The sequence below is a fragment of the Dermacentor variabilis genome, chromosome 2, assembly GCF_050947875.1.
Source record: "Dermacentor variabilis isolate Ectoservices chromosome 2, ASM5094787v1, whole genome shotgun sequence".
Classification (NCBI taxonomy): Eukaryota; Metazoa; Arthropoda; class Arachnida; order Ixodida; family Ixodidae; genus Dermacentor; species Dermacentor variabilis.
This window is the reverse complement of record NC_134569.1, coordinates 89,149,696-89,171,954: the sequence shown is the minus strand read 5'-3', so window position 1 is coordinate 89,171,954 and position 22,259 is coordinate 89,149,696. Positions and strand designations below refer to the sequence as shown.

The window sequence follows — 22,259 nt, the reverse complement described above, 5'->3', positions numbered from 1 at the left end:
AAACATAATCGCTGTCTTTCTAGCAGCATTTTCGTTGTCATTCTACTGTTTCCCTGTCATCCACCACTCTTGATTTGAAGTGATGTAAATAGAGGTCTGCTTGAACCAATGACAAAGCACGATGAGGAAGGGAATTTGAATGGGATTGTTACATTACTTGCTGCTGTGTTATAAAAAATTTATGGAGGATGAGCCCAGTACTTTACCTCCCTTTCAACAGTTTTTAAGTAGTGTGTACTCAATGGTAGGCTGAAAAAAATGTGCCAAAGTACCTTTTGGCTATGTGTGCAATGCCTCAATTTCTTTTGACTGATGCTGTATGTGTCACCATTTTTGTCAGGACAGCTTCACACCACTAAATTGTCACTGTGTTCGATGCCTTTCAGGTACCTCCTCATCATGCCAACAATCTTGCAAATCTATTCCAACCATCAGACTAATGGCTTGCTCTGTAGAACTGTCGAGTTCATCTGCAAGCAGTTCTATATCATGCACAGAAAGCCATTTATACTTCAGGTGTGTTGTTTATTTTGGTAATGATATTCGATGTTCTGTGCCAGTCACAGATGTCATAAATGAATGTTCTTGTGTGGGCAAGGATTTTAAGTTCTGTGTTTTCTCCTTGATTTGTCCCCAAATCTGCAGATGTTTGGCAGTGTGGCTCCTCTCCTTGACCTTGATGTCAACAGCAACTACGGAGATGCGAACAAGGCAAGTAAAACTAAAGAAAGTGTTGTCTGAGATAAGAAATTGCATAGAGAGTTGTATGTTAGCATTGGCGCATATTTTTTTTTTGCATATTGTGTCCATTAATTTTTTTGGTTTAGATTCAGATGTATAAATGGTGCAGTGACTTACGATTTACTGCCAGAAGGATGCTTAAGTTTCAAGAGAAAATTAGCTGTTGCAGAGAGAATGGCTTTTGCCATAGGCATTTGGATTTTCTTTTCTTTCTCAATAAAGCTGTGTATTTGTACAAAAGTGTGCCTATCTTTTGTGGCTTAGGAAAGCTTCAGAATATGTATGACAAAATAGAAGGAAATCTAAACAAGAAAAAGTTGTCGCAACAAAATTCCAGCAGAACCTATCTCACCATGACTTTCGGTATTAATGTGATTAGCATTCAAGCAATGTAGCGACGCACCGTTTTTTTCACCTTTATCTACAATCTATTGTAGTCGTTTCAAGATTTTCATTGCTTTGCGTTCATTAAAAATTGCACATATTAGGGGTCCATTCCTATTGTTTGGCAGCTGATAAGGCCCTCTTAGGTTCCATTTCCTAAATGCAATAGAGGCTCTGTAACCGGTTTTATATATAGTTGTGATTGACATTATAGCAATTTGTCATGGCAGCTAAAAGGTTAAACGATTTCACCAAAGATAGAGACATCAGCTACATGAACAAAATGTCTAGACTGAATACCACATGAGCGAGATAAGACTGAACAAAGCAATGCCACCACCCCATGAGCTTAAGGTCTCATCGGTCAACGATTCAGTGTGTTATCTTTAATATCAAAGGCCATTGCCTTTGACTGGGAAACTCAACATAGTACAGTAAGACCTGAATTTAAAGTAAGCATTGTAGTGCACGGTAGCAATACGGCTACTGCTCTGTAGTTACCATGCACTATAAAAAGGCTCCTGACTAAAACGAACTGTGGGACATATCAAAGGTTGCTTGATTATTTAGTTCTTGGGCATTCATGTTGCAAGTCATTTGCGCTGTGGAAGGGTCATCCATATGTATACTGATCACAATGCTAACACTAAAAGCCCATGCCTCCCAGTTGCATGGAACTGCAGTTTGCATCATTCAGGTTGAGGAGGTTGTTCTACGTTTTTATTCTAGACAAAGTAAAAAGGGACACTGTGTGAAATCAAACCAGCTTGTATGCAGGGTGTCCCAGATAACTTTAGCCAGAGTTTAAAACTATGTGAATGCCATGTAGTTGGACAGAACCAAGGTAATGTTGGTTGGCGACTGGCTGCTCGAGGCACTTTGCCTGTATTCATGGGCTTATTTCACTCTAGGCAAAACACTTTTATGTAGCACGTATTGAGCAACAGAAAGCTGTATCAGGAGTTTTTCATGTCGCTCTACAATTGTCTCATTGACATTTTTAATCTAATTATAATGTTTGAGTAGTTAATTAATTAATTAGGCAGACTGAATATATAATTTGAGTACCTCCAAGTGACGGCAAACAACATTACCTTGGTTCTGTACAGCTACGTGGCATTTGCATATTTCTAAACTCTGGCTAAAGTTATCTGGGGCACCCTGTATATGGAAACTGCCGCATGATGACATCATCGTTCCTTCACTTTTGCGTTTCAGTTACAACATCATATGCTTAGAACTACAGAAACTTGAGCTAGTTGGTAGGGATTCCTCATGAAGAATGTAAGACGTGTAGACACGGACACAAGAGAAGAGAACCAGACAACACAAACGGCGTTTGCATTGTCTGGTTCTCTTTTCTTGTGTCCATGTCTGCATGCCTTGCCTTTTTTTCACATCATCGTATGCCTTTACGACATCAGTGTGCCATATAGCACATTAACGTGCACCACATGTCCTTACAGTATGCTTGCGGCCAATCGACGTGTGTTGACAACAAGTTGACATGCCGCTGAATTAGACAGTTGCTTTCAGCTTTCATGGCATGCAGATTCATTATCATTCAGAACTTGGACACCCCTCCCCCCCCCCCCCCCTTGTGAGCATGAATGAAATGCATCCAGCACTGCGGCTTGGTGAATAGCACAGCAATGAGTCTAGAACGCTGTTGATGTGATAGTCTTTTTTTTGCAAAGACTGCTGAAGTGTGGATGTGGCATGTGATGGTTTTGTTAAATCAAAACTTTAATGTAAAATACACCTAGTTGGGATGGTGTTGGGTAAATTTTTTGGCCACTTGTGAAACCATAAAATGCCCTTCATGAAACCCCTGTGTTCCACAGAACTAAGTTTGGGAACCTCTAGCTAAATGGGTAGAGCATCGAGCTTTAGTGGTGAGGGACCCAGGTTCGGAACCAACTGTTGGACATATATTTTATTTAAGAGAGCTGGCTTGCATGATGGAAGCTGGTAAGGGTGTTATGTGGGATTTCTAGGATTGTATCCATGGTCTAATGGGTAGAGCATTGGGCTGCTGTGCTGTAGGAAGCTGGTTCTAAACCAGCAAACGAATATGTTTTCTTTTTCTTTTTTTTAGGAGTTATGTGAAGCGGCTAGATAGCAGCACACCAAAGTGAGGTTATGAGGCTCAGAATGCTAATCGCATTGAAATTAAATCTTGAATTAACCAACAGTTGGCAGCCAAGGGCAGTCTCGGCCTGTAGTCAACGTTTCAACAAGGGGACTTGCCATGAGAAAGACGGTCGAAACATTGACTTGGTGCTGAGGCACTTTTGTTTGCCTACAGTTGATCATGTTTCAGAAGGAAGTTTAGAGTAAGGTTTTGGATGTGCAAAAACATCTTTTTGTTTTCCTTTTTATTGATTTGAAGTCGCCAGAAAAATGGTAAAATGCCTTTGCTTCTGCTTCCACAACACTGCTGGGTGTGAAGGTGGCTTTTGGCAACTGAGCATACACTACACAAAATTTCACAAGCAGGCACCTTTGCAGGGCTAAAACTGAACCAGCAGCATTGCCAAATACACACTGAAGATAGAGTGTGTTGTGTGAATACGAGAGTATGGTATAAGTTGCTCTAATGGCTAAACTGACCCGCCGTGGTTGCTCAGTGGCTATGGTGTTGGGCTGCTGAGCATGAGGTCGCGGGATCGAATCCCGTCCACGGCGGCCGCATTTCGATGCGGGCGAAATGCGAAAACACCCGTGCACTTTGATTTAGGTGCACGTTAAAGAACCCCAGGTGGTCAAAATTTCCGAAGTCCCCCACAACGGCGTGCCTCATAATCAGAAAGTGGTTTTGGCACGTAAAACCCCATAATTTAATTTAATGGCTAAACTGCTCTCTTGTTTACGCTGAGTTTTTGTGGGGAGGTGACATTTAGCTGTGAATTTTGTTTACTACCATGTTTCGACACCGTACTTGCCTGTTGCATGAGAAAAAAAAATCTGCAGATCCCACGCACTGTGTGAATCTGTTTAAGCAAAGCTTTCGTAGTTGTTTGTTTTTAACATGAAGAGGCCATTTATACCTGCCTTGAGCATGCTTGGAGTATGAGCACGGCCACCTTAGTGGCAGCATTACAGCATTGCAGTAAAGCTTGTTAGCAGAGTTTTATCTAGGATAGCTTAGTTCATAGTTTCTTTGTGAAAAATTTCATGCAAATTCTTGCCCCCTATTTTTTTGCAAGTTACATTGATGCCCCTGCCCTGTGCTACATTCTGCAGATGCAGCCCAAGGCATTCTTCCAACTGCTGCAGTCTCTTGCACAGTACATTGTCGACCCACTGGACATTTTGGAACTGGTTGATGCAGAGAAGCCACTGAGGGCACTTGACTTTTGCTACCAGATGGACCCTGACACCTTGACCATACTGGATGCCATTTCACTCAGTGTCACAGTTGTTTCATATGCTTCTGACTCGCACAGGGGCCACCAGATGCTGGTCAGTTCCCTCTCCCATTTTAACTTTATTGTGATTAATAGGGCATCATAAAAAAATCTGTGTGTATCAGTTTAATTAATAAAATTCTCAGTAATCAATTAAAAAAATAAGTTGAGAAGTACACAACTAGTGCATTTTGCTGCACCTTTTAGTGAAGGACATCTTAAAATACGCTAGTGCAACCAGCGTGTCAGAATGGAACAAGGACAGAAACGAAAAAGGAAACAAAACACTATTTTTGACCAGTATGAAAATGTAACCGAAGCATTAATTTTTTTGTTCTGGAGTGAAACCGAAATATTTTCAATCAGTTTTCGGTTCAAGGGGAAAGTTGGCAATCCGAAACAACTGACGTCAGGCAACGTCAGAATTAGCACATATCTCGGGGCTCTGCATCAGTGCTTATCTTGGGCATGGATAGCGCGAGCGATAGCTGGTCAAGCGCTCCACTAATCTAAGCCTGCCGCTCACTGCACCAGCAGATTGGCATCATAGCAAAACTCGGGACTTGCATGCTGAAAAGCTTATTGTTTCGTTTTCTACAGGTACAATGCTTTGTTACCAAAGTTTGATTATTCATGTTCGCTTTGGTTCATTTAAGCTCCTTTCGTCGGAACAGAGGTTTCACATTTTAGCGAGTACACTGGATGACGTGCTGCTTCTGACATCATGTTCAGTGCCTTGACTCAAAGCACTGAGCATGTTCTCAGAATTCATAATTCAGTTATTGAGAAAAGTAAATACGATGCTTTTATCATTACTTTGCTTCGAACATTTTTTGCTTGCGAACAGAAACTGTTATGAGCCATTATGGATCATATTTTTTTTTCATTCCAGAGCAGAACCGGAATGGAACTTTTTTCAGTGGAATGAAACTAGAACAAGAACAAAAAACATCTTGTTCCGACACCCTGAGTGCAATGGTTTCTAGTAAATGAGCATGGCTTGAGCAATGGCTAGCTTTAGTTTTGCAGTACAGCGTGTTAACTGGCTTCACAGTTCGCAGGGTAAACTAGTAAAGTTTTGTTAGCTTGCTGACCAAGGGCCGATTGGAAAGAACATATCCAAAACTGTAAAGAAGGCTGCAAGAGGTTAGTTGGCTTGTGCTGTCACAATTTTATCTATTTGCAGAATAGTTTGTGTTTTCTGGCATCTTTATCTTCCAACCATTTATCACTGAATGTGGTTGTGAAGGCAGTGTATAGTTACCTGGGAAAGTTGATAATCCACAGCTCTGATGTGGACCGCATTTGTTACCCAAAAGTTAGCATGCTGCGTTTGAGCTGCTATTTGTATCTCATGACCACCGCCATGCGTCATCTGTTGGAGGATAACAAATGTGAACATAGCACCACCAGTGCCTGAAATTGTTAAAAAAAAAATGTTGAATGCACAGCAACATCATACTGACAAAACGGAGGTTGGTGACTGCATTTTAAAGGCAGCTTAGCAGTACCAACCAAAATGCTGCCAAAGCCACTATCCAAGCAGCTGCATACTAAGGGTTCCAAGCAAGAAGAAAAGCAACTAAAGACACAACCTTTGTGTCCAATGTATGCAGTGAGATAAATGGCCTAGCCATTATAGTAAATTTATCAATAACCCTAGTGGATTTTAAGCTTTTCTAGCTGCAAACATTTTTTTGTACCAGGTAACAACTTTTTAGTGAATTTCAGGTGAAGTGTCGATGAAATTTCACAGTAAGATTGAATGAACTAAATTTTTAAATTTATGTAAATTTATCTGTATAAATATAACTTTTTATAGATAAATTTCAAAAACTTCGAATGAACTTGTAATTAGGTTTCTGATAAACCTACAAAACTATTCAGCAGATTATAGTAAATATGTTATATTAAGTGTAGTAAAGTTAAATGTTGCTCTAGGAGATTCCTTGCAAGAAACGTACCTACTTGCATTGTACACACATATCTAATATCCGTTTTAATATCAGTATGATGAAACGTCTATGCGTACAACTCTTTTGGTGCACTGTATGTTGGAAGACATGGTCGATTTCTTGTAAGTTATTCAATAAACCGTTTGCCAGAGGCCCATACAAATGACTTTTCAGAAAAATTTGTAAGTTTTAGATGTGTTCTTCTAGTACTTACAGTATCATCAGAATAATAATGGATGCTTACATTACTTATCAATGCTGCTTTACTATATCTGATATTAGTTCTCATATAAAGCTTTCTTAACAAATTCCAACTGTATTCACATATTTAGCGAATTCTGGGAGATATGTTTGTTGCTGTACAAAATCTTTGCAAGAAAAATATCAGCAATGATTGAGGAAGTGCCAAGAAACAGCATACAGTTGAACCTAGATGTGTTGAACCCACATATAACAAATTATTGTATAGAACGAACAGCTCCAAAATTCCCTTGAAAATGTTTGTATAAAATACTTATTTTATATATCAATATACCTATATATAGAACTTTTTTGTGATCACCTTCAGATTCGATGTGTCTGGGTTTGACTGTGTATGCTGCAAAGGGTGTTGACACAGCATCTAAATAACATGCTGACTATTCCCACATGCCAGCACACATGTGGTTTATGTGCTCTGTGTGATAAGCAGCATTTCTTTGAAGGGTGACAGGTTTGGGGTTCCTTTCTGGGAGTGAGTTGTAAGACTTGTGATTTGTACTTATGCCTGTTTCCAGGGGCTCCGGAAGTGTATTTTGAGCATAGAGCCAAAAGCTGGGTGGTGGAGAGGGGGGGGGGGGAATCTCATTTTGCTTACACATTTTTCTGTTATTGCAAACTGCAAGGGGGACACTGCCCCCTTTGAATGGAACCTGCGGGTGTGAGCACTCGCCTCCACGGTCTCCCCCTGATTCCAGAACCCTTGCCTGTTTGTGGATACAGGATGGATGATTCCAGTTGAAACTCTACATAATGGACACAGATGTAATGAATAATTGTATATAACGTCGTAAGTGTTGAACAGTTCTCGCCAACATCAGCATGTAAAGAATATATGCTTATAACGAATATCAGTTACAACTAAAGTATTTTTGTGTTGGACATACCTGACTTCATTATAATGAGGTTTGACTGTATTTTGCTTATGTCATTAACATTCTTTTGTCTTCCTTCACATCTTGTTTTCTCCTTTCTACACATTTTTTTCACATTTGAGCTTTTAATCAATGCAGACTATCTTGGAGGCGGTGCTGCCTTTCTACCTACAGCACCTGCAGTCCTTGACAACCAAGAAAGAAACTCCTGGGGGGCCACGAGCTGAGCTGCAGATGATTCACAATGTGTCCGTTTGCATGAAGACCCTGATCAGCAATTGTGAGGCTTTGACCAGGTTTGTGACATGTTGCAGTGATGAGAAATGATGAAAGTGAGCTGTAACATTGGAAAGCAGAGAAAACAGGAGGACAAATTCAATCCATAGCAGGCTGCAATGTAAGTGTATGGGTAAAGAATGTGCAATAAAACATCAATTGAACAAATGCAAATTGTATTGGGAAAAGTGTGTTCAATTGTATATTTGCTGGACTAAATAATGAACAAGATGTGTCATACAAAGCAGTTCAGTTAATGATGAGTAGTATGGGATGCCTGATATCACTAATACTTCCTGAACCATAAAAAGTTGAGCTAATTGGTAGGGATTCATCGTGGAAGAAGGTAAGACATGAAGACATGGACACAAGAGAACCAGACAACACAAACACTGACTATCAACTGAAGGGCACACTGTGGTGGAAAAAGAAAGTAAACGCAATACTTATCTGCGCATGCTTGGGTATGGTAGCGCCACCTGTTAAGCAGCAACACGTGCGGGCCTACACGAGAGATAACTATTTAGGCATTTCATTTCCTCTTTGTACAAGTTAATTGAAGGCTGGCTCATGCATGCACTTCCACTACTATTGATATGCCAGGCTTTGACCATTAGATGTGTTTGTTTGTTCTTGTGACTGTATAAAACAGTGCATTCATCAAAATTTGGCATGCATTTACAGCCTCGACAGTGCAAAGAAAGATTAGATAGCGATCCTCTGGTTAATGACCTTTTATGTTCCTGTAATCTCTGATTAACATAACGGCCTGTCTGCCCTACATAAACTCGGTCGCAACTAAAGGAACACTATATGCCAGACCAGAACGGCCATCCATGAATTTGTTTGTATTTTACGAAGAAAATGTCTGTCTGCCTTTTGTCTTTTACCTGCTCATTCTTTCTCTGCAAGGCGGGACAAATCTTACTTAGCTTACTGGCAACCGTAAAAACAGCACCATGTCTACTTCCCACTTTCTTTAGCCTGTGGGATAAGGAATGGATGTATGGAATATACATACGACTTATTTCTTGTCATTACTGCTTTCTTCAACTATGTTCTAACTTGACGAAATGATGGACTTATTTAAGCATTCCGCGACAGTGGCTACTGCAATGTGAGGATAACCTACTTCTGCTAGACACGTATCCTGTGCATTAAAGCTGGCACTCATTTTGTGCATACACGATTTGGTGAGAGAGGACTTAAGGCATGACATGGAAATTCCGTTTTTGCAACTTTAGAATGCTTGGATGAAAAGTCTAGCAATGGTTTTGAAGATCTAGGAGAGTACAGCCAGCACGCGTGGTTCTCCTGAAACAACAAGGAAATGTCTAGGAATTGTATTGTGCTACTTTGAGGCAATTCTTAGTAATCTTTAACCTTCCTGCATTCGCTTTAAATTGTTCGCTCCCTGAGGTAACATCGGATTCAAATTTATCCCTACTACATAATATCAGGTAATTGTCCACGTAACAATCATCTAAGGCATCCTCTAAGTATTTGTCAATCTTGCTAAGGTATAGGTCACTGATGTTATGGGGCAACCTTGGAATCAATGCGAATTCCTAATTTCTGCACAAAGATGCATTCTCTCCACCCAACCGGCATTTACTTTATATACTAGGAAGTAATTTCCGTTGAGACACACTTTTGTCTAAGAAAACCGATTTCTCCAGTTGTCCATTAATATAGTTTTTAATATGATTTAACAGCTCGTCATGCAACAAAGAGTAGTAAATCCCAGCAGAAATCTAGATTGCCCTTCTAGAAACATTGTTCCTTGAGCTGACTTAGTCGCTCAGAAGAGGACACACTATTTACCACGATCCAAATCACCCGCTACAGATGGAGTTACTTATGCAGGTATCCTAAGGTGCAGTGTCATCATACTTCTTAGGTGTGCACTGCCATTCTTGGAGGCCATACTTCGCCAGACTCTGTCACCTCCTTTTGGTCAGAGGTCCACACATAGAAGGCACTATTGGTGATGATTACATAGCACTGACAGTGGTCTGAAAAAACGTTTCTATTTATGCCAATACTATTTGCTTCATGATGTGTAACAAGCTGCTTTGATGTAATGTTACTCCTTCTATTTGCTTGCTGTGCAGAAATTACACAGGACCTCAGAAAGCGATTGACTTGAGGGGTTCTAGCATCAAGAATGCCTCACGAGGTGCTTGTTCGCCTCCTTTCGAAGTTGAGGAAGACCTGCCTTCAAGGTGAGTAAAAGCACTGCCGAAAACTGGCTCTTATTACTTGCAGGAAACAAACCTTGTAAGCAGATCTATGTTAATTAGACTCTGGTTAATTCGATATTTTAATTCAGTCATCGATCTTTTGTTTAATTCGATCCCAACCGAAGGTCCCAGCCGGTGCCCCTTCATTTATATGTGCCCAAACCTTCGTCATTTCAATCTTAAAGTTAGTCTTCGCCAGATAATTCGAACTTGACCAGTCAGCCAATCGGACACGAAACCAAAACTGCCTTTGCAGTGTTTGTATGTTTTACCGCATATCATGGGTGTATGATGGCGAAGCTAACTTTAAAGCGGCCCTGGAACACATTTTAAAGGGCTCTTCACCAGGCCACACAGCAAACTATGATTATACGCTAGAAATTATTGTGTGTCTTCTAGGGAGCATTCTGCCACACATTTTTTTTCAAATTGGCTTATTAATAGCTGAGATTGCGATATTTCAGTGCAACAAATCCATGATTTTAGTAGGTGAGCTCTACTGCCATGTGAGATGCTCTCTCCACTTGCCCCGTCTAGCCTCCACAAACAAAATTCCTTCTCTGTGTTCTCCCATACTGGACCTCGAGGATTGCGTCAAGCATACATCATGGACCCCACCTTCTTTCCTTTTTCGTCTCGATTTTTTTGTGGCACAGCGCACTTCTGCTGGTGACGTCGTGCGTGAGCTGTTGTGATTATCTTGTTTTGTGCAGCGCACAATTTTACATGCTGTGCACAAGGACACCTTACTAGCAATATAAGTCTGTGCTACACGAATACTGAAGCAGACACAAGTGGATAACAAAGCATGATCACGCACTGGAACACAGTAAAAAATGACATAGTTTCGGTGTCTGTGTGCGTGACTGCACGGCGTGGGAACAAGCAGACGAAACAGAAGTACATCTCTCTTGCTGCGGTGCGAAGTTAAAAACACACACACACACACAGACACACACACACACAGACATTCACACACAGACAATAAGAATAAGAAAAGCTTATTCTTATTCCATGCAGGCATACTGTTCGAACCATTTTATATTCAGCCGCTACAAAATAATAAATTCTCAGGTTTAAGTATTTTGGCTTGATATAAAAGTATACTTGATGCATCTTCAATATCTCAAAGTGTACTGTGAAGTACATTTACAGCTCCAGTTAACCATTTTCCATAATGCATTTTTCCACAGTGCGAAAACATTAATCGAAACAGCAATGCATTTTTCTGCAGGTTTTGAGCACTTATTTCTTGAAACTAGTCCAAGGCTTTTGGCAGATTGCTTTCAGTACTGGCTGACTCCAATCCTTCAATACAACACGCATCCAGAAGTCTGTAATTAAAGATCAATTAGTGAAATATTTTAAATTAATTATAGTATTGGCAGTTATCACACTAATTCTGATTGATATCTGCCACTGCTGTGAAGATAGTGCTGCAAAAATTGTCATTTTATCTCAAAAACTCTACTTTTAAAAATCTAAGACTGTCATCACAGAACACACGGCATATCAAGAAACAATCTTCATGAGATTGTTTCAACCTTCGTAAGGTTAATAAGATTCACCAGTAAAGGAGTGCTTGCACTAGCGTACATTTCTTAAATTGCTTGTGACATTATCAACAATTTGCATGCTCGCATAAGTACCACCAAGATTGTTCTCAGTTAAAAAAAAGAAAACCATCCAGTTTATCGTTGTCTGATGGTTCAAATGTCATGACTTAATGTAAGTTATGCACATCAACTGCCCAGGGCAAATTGTGGGAGCACAGCTAGTCAAGATTGCAAAGTGTGTAAGTGTAACTCCGTTGATTCTGCTGTTTGGCACCAGACCCTGTGCTTAGTTTGGGCTGTTAAAAAAAAAGAAGTGCAATATGAAAGTGTTATATGTCAGGACACTCGAAGGCACTCATTCTACCACAGCAAGATAAATAACGTCTCATAACCTTACTTTCCCGTTACCTTTACACAAATATTTGTTATGTGGCAGGTTTGTGAATGAGACGCTGTATGGGTCGAGGAAGCCAGGTGGAACTCACTATGAACGGGATGACGAGGACAGTGATCTTCTGCGACTTGAGTTCCGGCAGCCACGGGACACGCTGTTGTCAGTGGTGGCAGAATTCCTTACTAAGTGCTCAGCTCGCCTGGCTGATCTGAGCAAAAAGATCCCTGACTTGCCCAGCAAGGCTACCGAGCTCCTGGATGTCAAGTGCCACTTGGTATGTCAGCCCTGCTTGAGTCCAAAATCTGTGTGAATGCAACTAGACAAAGCTGAGTGTATAGGTGACCCTCAAGCATTTTGAGTGCATGCAAGGATTTGAAAAACTATGCAGTTCCAGATGCCCTCACTATTCAAGCTTGTGTGAGCAAAATTTTGCCTATACTGGTGCTCTCGAAAGTCAGCAATTTGCATTCACTGATAAACCAACGTCACATGTGCATGGCCTTAGTGGGAATGACAGCAGTTTTATAACTGTGCTTGTGAAGTGAGCAGTAAGACATCATTATGGGGGGGGGGGGGGGGGGGGGTGTCTATGTGCAGTGCTCAGCAGTTCAAACACAATACTCAAACTGCATCGTGGCTGGCACTTCTTGTGCCACCAGTGAGCACTGGGTCATTGGTGGGGGTTCAGATGCTATAACAATGTGTAACAAAGGCTCTTACTTTCATTGTACTATAACATAAAGCATCATGGGATGGATGGATGGATGTTACGAGCGTCCCCTTTGGAACGGGGCGGTGAGTTGTGCTACCAAGTTCTTGCTATTATACTGCCTAATGTCCTACCTAGGTTAAAAAAAAAAATACTATAAACTATCACAACCAAATTTTCTGATCCCCTATTGCGAACTTTGCTTTTGTATGCCTCCATTTTTTGTCGTTTCCCTACTTTTCTTCCCCCAATCTTCCAATTGCCTCTTACTAATGTCTATTGCGGACATGTTTACTTTTCCACTGCTCTCGCTGAACCCAAGGGCTTCAGGGAGGCCAGTGGTGCCTAAATCGACTGCTGGGCAGACGTCTTTACATTCTAATAAAACATGCTCCATTGTTTCCCTAGCTTTACCGCAGCAAGCACATGCTTCTTCTTCCTTCTTATACCTCGCTTTATAGATGCGTGTTCTAAGGCATCCCGATCTCGCTTCAAAAAGTAGTGAGCTTCCCTTTGAGTTATCATAAATTCTTTCTTTCCTGATTTTGTTTTTTCTTCTTAAGTAGTTACTCATGGCAGGTTTCTTTTCCATTTTCAGCCTCTCTGACTTTCCGCTTGACGTTCTTTGTTGCTGTGTTGCTTTGTTGCTGTTGCATCAGCTCAGTGTCCCCAGCGCCCACTGGTGGCACAGAATGTGCCAGCATCTATGTGCTCCAAGTATCACATTTGAATCTCTGAGCACTGTTCATTAAGAAAGTAGTTTCACAACCTTTCTAATAAGACATAATATAAAAGGCATGAGTGCAATGAGAAGCGTGCGGTGTGGAGCAGGATAAAAATGGTTCCTGAAAGTGATATACTTGATTGAGCTTGGAGTGGACAACAAAGCTGCTACACTATACCAAGAGCCAAGGCAACTAGCACATAAAGCGTTGTTTCTAGGATGCACTTGCGTTTGCAATGTTCCAAAAGCATGGAGCTGAATGGCTCCCGAGACCAACAACTGCACAGTGTATGGCCCAAGTTGGTGAGAGACTCATTGAAGAGTTGCACACACCCAGTGCATTTGTGGCATAGCTCGTTAAAGTGTTAGCATGAAAGCATTTGTGGTGCAGCCTGCTAAAGCGTTGGGTTGCTGTCCTTGAGAAACTCTTGTGATGTGGGTTCGATTCCACAGCATCAAAGAAATTCAAGGGATCTTTTTCGACATTGTAGAGCAGCACATACCCAGTGCCACATACCTAGTTACCGAAAGTGGCATCAAAAATGTTCATTGAAGAGCGGCACACACCTACTGGCACGTGCCCAGTGAACCAAGTTGGCGCAAAAGAGGTTCGTTGAAGACCAGCACAGACCGAGTGGCACACACACAGTCCAACTTCTCCAGTGACCCATGTCGGCGTGAAAGAGGTTCATCAAGAGTGGCACATATGTACACACTGCCAAATACTCAGCCACCCAAAGTTGGTCCAATGATTGGTTTTGAACCTTATGCCCTCAGCAAAGCAGCATGATGCACTGCCCAGTGACCCAGACTTATGTGAAAACAGTTAAATGCACACATACACAGCACCTAACGCATTAACACTCCTGCCCATAACCTGCTAGTCAGCCCTGCAGAAACTCGATTTAGTTTACTCTTGGTAATGCCTGCCTATCATGACTTTCAGTCTTTAATTATCTGAGTGCAGGTTATGTGTAAATGAAGACAATCTGAGGAAGCAAAATTAAGGTTAGGCAATAGTGTGAAAGAAAGGTTGTGGTGTCCCTAGGTGGAGCACATAGGCTGCAAATATAGGGTGATTAAAAATGCTCCATACTTTTGGTGCATACTGTGTATTGCAAACCCCCCTCCTGCTTCCTTCCAAATCATAAATTCACACCACTATATCAGAAATAAAAAAAAAATTAGAATTTCATGTCTGCTACATAAAAAGAGAACCATGTAGTGGTGTTCAAATCTTCTTGAAAGCAACTGTTATAATTGTCCCTGAAGAGGCACACTCCGTCTTTGTTCAAAGCTCGTGCTATGACTGCCAGTGACCTAGTGTGCACACACCCTTTATTCAGAGCGTGAGCACAGTTAGGTTTTAGTGGCACTAGTTTTCAGAAACATATATATAACAGCAACCCTGTGCAATAAAGTAAAGCTCTAAAAGCATTCTTGTTTGGTGTGTTTGGTCAATATTGCGTTTACTGCTGTTTCCTGTTGAAGTGGGGTGTGGCTTTATTGAAGTGTGGCAGGCACATCTATATGCAAATTTTTAGTAATGGGGTTTCATGGTAACGGGAGAATACAGAAAAAAAAATGCATCTGAAGGTAAAGTCTGCATTAAACTGTATTTCCACTCCTTGTATATTTAGTGTGGGTCATATCTGTGAAAATACAGTACACCTGCGCTTTTGCTGAAGTACTTTCCATGCTGGCTTGAGAAATTGAGGGGAAGTTAATGGGAATTTGAATGATGTCTTTCTCAGCGCCTGGCGGAAGTGGCTCACAGCCTGCTCAAAATGGCACCATATGACCCCCAGACCATGGCATGCCGAGGCTTGCGGCGCTACCTCAATGAGGTGCTGCCCCAGTCAGAGTGGGCACAAGAGGCTATGAGGCCTGCTCTTATCATGGTCATCCGTCGCCTTGACAAGACCTTTACCAAGATTGCCAAGAAGCCTGCCATACGGGCAAGTGCCAGACCTCCTAAGTCACCTCTCATAGTTGCTCATTGCAATCCTCATAGAAGCCAAGTGTTGCAATAATGTGTTGGTGGCTCATGACATTACTTGTCTACTATGTATCACATGTCATATACCATGTTTACTTGCATAATGATCGCACTTGCGTAATGATCGCACCCTCAACTTGCCGCAGCGATATGTCGTATGCCGAGTCTAGCTAATGATGATCACGCTTACCATCTGTCGAATGCTGTCAAATGCTGTCGAATGCTACGCGAATAACTCTTCAAGACATACCAAGCGGTCTGCACGCATCAAACATTCTTAAGCAGTTGCTCCATTTTATTCCTTTCATCACTTTCCACACTTCCATGAAAAAGAAAAAGCTACAACCAAACTTGCTTTGGCTTTATTATTTGTAGGCTTTATAATGGTTATGGTCAACAACAACAACAAAAAAGGCGCCTTTCGATTCTCCTCGTCTGCACTTGTTGGCACGCAACAAATCTCGAGCGGCAATGATAGTAGTCACGTTTAAATTGATGTGTTGGAAGTGTACCCTCTTCATACGCCGATGCTTGTAATGCAGCTAAGATATTCACCCACCCTTAGTGGAAATGTGCCAAATTAGGATAGTAGTGAAGACAAATGCCTCAGTTTTTGCAGTATACCCCCCATGTGTTTCTATGTCACTGGCAGCTAAGCACGCCCATCTCTGTTTCTGTCCCCTCAAAGTGGACATGGCTACATTATTGCCGCAGACTTGCCGATATTAACGATATCATTCATTACTGATACAGAAGAAAATGTTTCAATGCGCATAATGTACTCACGAAGAAAAAAAAAATTGCATTCTGTGGGATGAAAAAAAATGTATCTTTTTGCGGGAAATTTAACCTGCATAATCATCGCACTCCTGAATTTGCGGCAACTTTTTTGACAAAAAAGTGCGATCATTATACAAGTAGATACAGTATCATGGTAGTCTATGGCACTTGTCTGGAATGTGGGTACAGCTTGTTTTAAACTGTGGCAGTGGCATTTATAAGTGACTGTCATATCACAACATCCTCCTACTGGCTGTAGACCTTATACTACAATGTCATAGGGAGACATATCTACCATTGCCTACCACTCCTGATGTGCTGCCGGCCAGTTCCAGTATGTGTTTGCAGCATTTTCCTGGCTGTCACAATCTTATGTCAGTAAGAGATGCTGCCTATGCTCACTATTACTGCGGACACCAACTGATGTGACCAGACCGCAGTGAAAAGAATGGCAGTTAAGTTTTTCTTTCCTGTAACAGTCCAGTGCTGCAAGAAACTACCTAAGTAACATCATGAATGCTACAATCATATATTTCATTTTAACTTTAGCATCTGGCATATACATAATCAGAGAAATGTTCAAAATATAGATTGCATCTCATTTATTTATTTCATCATTACTTCATACTAATTACTGCACTATTACATGCCTTCATCCTTGTTTCTAAAAGGGGCCCTGAAACACCTTTTGAACATAGCAAAATACGTAGCCGATCTGTTAACGAGGCTCCTGTGAACATGTGAGCCTAATATTATTGCACTGCATGCAGCAGGGAATTTACAATCTCGTCTCTAAAGCTGTAAACAGACGCTTGCGCTCGCATCCGCAGTGTCGTTACCGAAAGCTGGCCAAAAGCATTTGGCCGACCAATGCTGTTGGCTGATTTCGTGATTACGAGATCATTCTCGGTAATTCATTGCTTTTTCTGAGTTAAGTAAATGAAGAATATGTATATCTGAAATCTCGAAAAGACAGAAAAATAATTTCATCTTTGCACTGAGCATAGCTGCATTCGCTGTGCGCGGCCTCTGAGATTGCAGCGGTGTGCTGCATAGTGTAGCCTACAGGGACTGTCACAGGGTGCTGCAACCAGCCCTTTCACTGCTGCAACGTTCAACTTTTAGCCGGGGCTTTGCCTTCTTCGCTTCTCCACTGCGTAGCTTCCAGCGCGCTGGTGGACACGAAAAGTGAGATAGCTCCACTTATAGTTGAAGGACACGAAACATTTTTACGGCATGAGATTCATGGGACGACATACTGTAATAGTCAAGCCACTCTATGATTAGTTAGAAAAGTGTTTCAGGGCCCCTTTAAAAGCACAAGCTGCCGTCGACTGAACTTGCACATTTCATTACAGAGACTTGTTGATTGGGATGCAGCTCGAAATCTGTTAAAAGGTGTCTACATGACACTTTACAAGCATCCATACATAGCTCACCTGCCTCATCTAAAGGTAATTTTTTTTGTGGGAAGCTTTAGTCATATGCAAAATGCTGTGACCCATCACATATCGAACATGGTGAACAAGAACCAGCATTGCATTGAATGGTTTAAGCATGAACTTGTTAATTTCTGTCGTCTTGGTACCTATTGTCCGAGTGCTTAATCATGTGGCTCAAGCACGTTAACTTTGGCACATTAGTGTGTATGGGAAGCATATGTAACAGAGCGATTTAAGTACTGGCTGTTCAAATTTTCAAACTAGCTGTTATTGTGATTTCAGTCTCCTAAAATATGGTAAACGTTTTGGTGATTAGTATGCTAATTTAATAATTTATTCTATCACATAATTTATTATAGAAATCCTTTTCACTGACTGGGCTGCTAGTGCTCATGCTTAAGTTGGAACCACTTCTGTTTGTGAGCAGCTTATATTAACCCTTTCAGGGTCAATTTTTTTTTCCATATGCGACCGGCCAGGGTAGATTTTTTTTTAATGTAGATTCCAATTCTTCTGAGGAACCTATTTCGAAAAAATTTACCGTAATTTTCCTAGGGTGACTGTAAAGTGAGAAAAATATATTTTGCGTTGGTATATATGTACTTTTTATTCATGAATAACAACAATAAAAAAAAAGGAAATAGTTCAAGGCTTAGAAAATGTGCACATGAGAATATTTCAAAGTCTCAAATGTTCCTGCTCTTACACTAATATTTACATCCATAGTGTAATCTGACTGCGTAGGTGAGCGCACTCAAGAAAACTGTGTGGTTGTGTGCCCGTCAAAAAAGCACTTCCGCTAATCTTCATCTTATCGCCAACCAGAGGCAATTAGTTTTCGTGTGTTGCAAAAAAAAGAAGAAAAAGAAGAAAAAAAAAGAGAAAAGAGAACGCATGCATAGCGGCATCCTTTCTATGCGCACCCCTGTGAGCACTAAACGAGCGAGAAACAGGTGGTGCCCTTTGAACGATTAGTAGCGAGATTGCCATCAGTTTTGTGGAGCAAACTAGCTCTAAAACAAACCATGTAACGAAAACCAAGAGAGGGACGGGTGAGAAAAAAAATCCCTGTATTCCCACGTGGTGGCAGCACATGCCAAGAAAGAAAAAGAAAATTGGCCCGTTTTAAACTTACAGATGGCGCCGTAAATATACGGCATACAACCATTTCGGACTTGTTCACAGTGCCGTATATTTACGTCATTGACCCTGAAAGGTTTAAGGCAAGAACATACTGTGTATCTTCATTATTTTGAGGCGGACAAACACACTAATTCAGAAGGCTTATTATATGCATTGAGATTTTTTTAGTGAAAGGCTAAAGGCTTTGTATTATGGCATTTTTCTGCTTTGAGCTTTGTTATGGCAAATTGTTGGCACAGAAATACTGATCTTTAAAGCTCAAATTTTATGCATTGTCATTTGTGCATTAAGCTATTGGCTGCCAAGAGACATGCATTAAGATTCTTAATGGAAATCATATTTAGCTCGTTCCCTTGTCATTAGCTAGACTATGCAATGCAATGTGTTTGTATTATTAAAGAGCGCACGTAAGTTATTGTGCAATATATACTGTGCAAGTTAGTGCTTGTGTAGCATTTCATTCATTAACTTTAATTCAAGTTGTAACACCTATATTAGACCTTGTTAATTCTTATCAGCTGCACTGCATGTACCGGGAATATAGCTAGGCCAACCTGTCCAGTTCTTTTGACAGAGTTTCTCCATGTCCTCTAGGCTGTGGGCAAGTGTTGAATTACTTTGGCGAGACCTGGTGGAAAGCTTCCACCCACCTAACTGTAGCAGAACTGTTGCTACACAAAGAACATTTGTAATTTACTCAGAAAGAAGTATCGTACATATTGTACTTTAAAAAAAGAACATTGTGCTCCTGCCAGGGAAATGAGCATGTTGTAACATGAAGATTTCTACAGAGTTCATGTGTTTAGGTGCTGTTCCAGCTTCCACACTTTTAATTACTGTAAAACTTTTTATTTCCATGCACTCTTAGTTTACTTAAATTTAGTGATTGAAAAAGATTGCGAAATTTAAGGGGACGCAAAATTTTCTAGGAGGGAATATGGACACTACCAGCTGAAAACTAAAAATTTATTTCGCCTGCCAGTTCTGCTGGCTGTACCCCTTAAAATGTGGTGCAATCGATTTACTTGCGTGCCTGAGCTTGTGCCATGCCAGTCCTCTTAAAGGGATACTGACATTATATTTTCAACTAATTGTTTCTTGCATTAAATGAAAGACCTCGACCTCTAAACTTTACAAAAACCGTGACAGAACCCCATTAATAATCTAATATAACAGCTTTTCTACAGCCATTTTCAGTTTCGTTTCCAGGAGGATACTGTGTCGTGACAGCATGTGGGAGCAGGACAGTGTGACATTGCTCGCTAAGTTGCCTCTTATACTGCTACTCATTGCGAGGGTCGATATAGCAGCTAACAGACAGCTGAGCTAGTTGGAATGAGTGTCAAAAGATCGCAATGTCCTGCTTGCACGTGACCACATACTGTGTCGTGAAGTCACGACACAGTATGCTCCTGGGAAGCAAAACTGAAATTGGCTGTGGAAAAGCTATTAATATTAAATTATTCACGGCATTCTGAGGCTCGTCCAGGACCTTCATTTAATGCAAGAAAAGGAATCGTTGAAAATATCATGCCACTACACCTTTAAATGCTGTACCTGCAGCTCACAGAAGGAGTCCCATACTTCAAGGAGCCAGGTGGCGTGCACTATCTTCATCAGTGAGGCCATTAGGGGCACTTTGTTATGTTTGCCCTGCTTCAGCTGCATTGAAATTGTGTCAGCACCCTTCTCGAATTTGGTAAAAAATTGTAAATTTGGTATAAAAAGAATGGTTAAAAAACAAACACAAAGGAGTTTTTGTGGCTGAGGTGAGCTGTATGACACAAGCCCACTATTGAGAATTTTAGCCACAAATATGCCCGAAGTATCAGATTTGTAAACGATTGTGACTGCGAAATTATTTTTAAAGTATTATTGCGCTCTTGCACTGGGAGCCAACTGCTAGCCTATGAGGTAGCTCATTTGGTAGAATGGCCAACTTAATCAGGCAATGTTTTCGCGTAGGACTCCTGGGCTAGGAAGATTTTTTGTTAACAGCAAAGTTTCTTTCTGGAGAGTATGTTGCTATCATGTGGATGGCATTTTTTCCTTTTATAAATGTCCACCACCATGCAGTTATCAACAGGACACATTTGATAACTTGTTACGACTGGATTTATTTAAATCTGAGAGAAGTTACTCGCACAGCATTGTATGTACAAGTGTTGGCTTGTGTAGAGGGAACATCCCAAAACTTTGAGACTGTATGATGTTCTGTAGTAAAATTGTGGGCTTGTTATGAAAAAGTTGACCTCAAGTGCAACAAATTGCCTTCATATGCTTACCTTGTCTCATTTTACAAGACTTAGAGAGCAACATCTCACACCACATGGGAGCTCATAAAATAGCTTGTAAGGCACAGCCGAAGCTTGCACTTTATGCATTTAAATGGATGTAGTTGTACAATTTTTCGGAGTTGCTAGTGTTCACCCTCCTTGGAAACTACAGAGCTGCGATTTCCAAAGGAGAGATTGTGATGTGCTGATATGTTGCTGCCGGACAAGCATAATAATATCAGAATTCAGCTTTTTCTCAAGCAGCTCGTCTCTCAGTTTCGGAGGTTGTAATTGTTACGTTGTGAAATCGCAACGACTAAATAGAAGGGATGAATCTTTGATGAACCCTGTGTGCCTAATGCAGTTTGTGCTTTTGTTTCAGTCACTGGTTGCTATCTGCCAGAGCATCATAGTGGGCGATCAGAATGCTTCTCTAGTAGCTGAGAGCAGCGGAAATGTTTCAGTCTCAGCTGCAGCTCTGGCCCAGTCTCCACCACCAGGCTTCTGCTCGGTGGCTGTGCGACTTGTGACCATGCAAATGGTTGCACTTGGGGTGCGTCCTTTGGCCTGCTACACTTTTGTTATCAGAGGGTTGATAGCACCTGTTATGTGATTGGACAAAGAATAGCAATCTTTGTATAATGTTTTCTGAATCTGGGTGGCTGGAAGCATTTGTGCCTGTGATTGCTTTGGTGTTTTGGCGCTGCAGAGGGAAAATTTTAAAGGAACTTACAGTGAAAGTTGTTTTGTATTAGAACAGTAGTATGTACGGGGATATGGAGTTGAGCACTCGATGGCATTGACAGAAGGTAATTAATAGGAGTGTTGGCACCTCTAAACTGCTGCAAGGCAGTGTGAGCACAGATAAAGGCACAAGGGGCAGGGCTGAACTTGGCAGAGGCTGATGATAATGCTTGACATGCAGCATGATGCTTTATCCTGAAAAGTATAAAGATATACCTGGGTGAACGTGCAAATGATTTCTATGGATGGTTCCTCATGGGAAAGTTGAATGTTAGCAGTTAAAAAAAGGGCCAGTGTGTAAGCTCAGATCGAGCATCAGGGTTTACAGAGGATGCCAGAGGAACAGCTGC

The 22,259-nt window shown here is 41.1% G+C and overlaps 1 protein-coding gene across 1 annotated transcript in view; it reads left to right on the top strand.

Moving 5' to 3' along the window:
• unc80 (unc80, NALCN channel complex subunit) overlaps window positions 1-22,259 on the top strand; it is a 178,872-nt gene that overhangs the window by 121,905 nt on the left and 34,708 nt on the right. Inside the window, exons 45-53 of the mRNA XM_075681230.1 lie at window positions 387-516; window positions 646-711; window positions 4,372-4,590; window positions 7,762-7,919; window positions 10,014-10,124; window positions 12,135-12,366; window positions 15,280-15,483; window positions 17,663-17,758; window positions 21,548-21,718. Coding sequence (XP_075537345.1) covers window positions 387-516; window positions 646-711; window positions 4,372-4,590; window positions 7,762-7,919; window positions 10,014-10,124; window positions 12,135-12,366; window positions 15,280-15,483; window positions 17,663-17,758; window positions 21,548-21,718 — 1,387 coding nt within the window. The remainder of the gene's footprint in view (window positions 1-386; window positions 517-645; window positions 712-4,371; window positions 4,591-7,761; window positions 7,920-10,013; window positions 10,125-12,134; window positions 12,367-15,279; window positions 15,484-17,662; window positions 17,759-21,547; window positions 21,719-22,259) is intronic.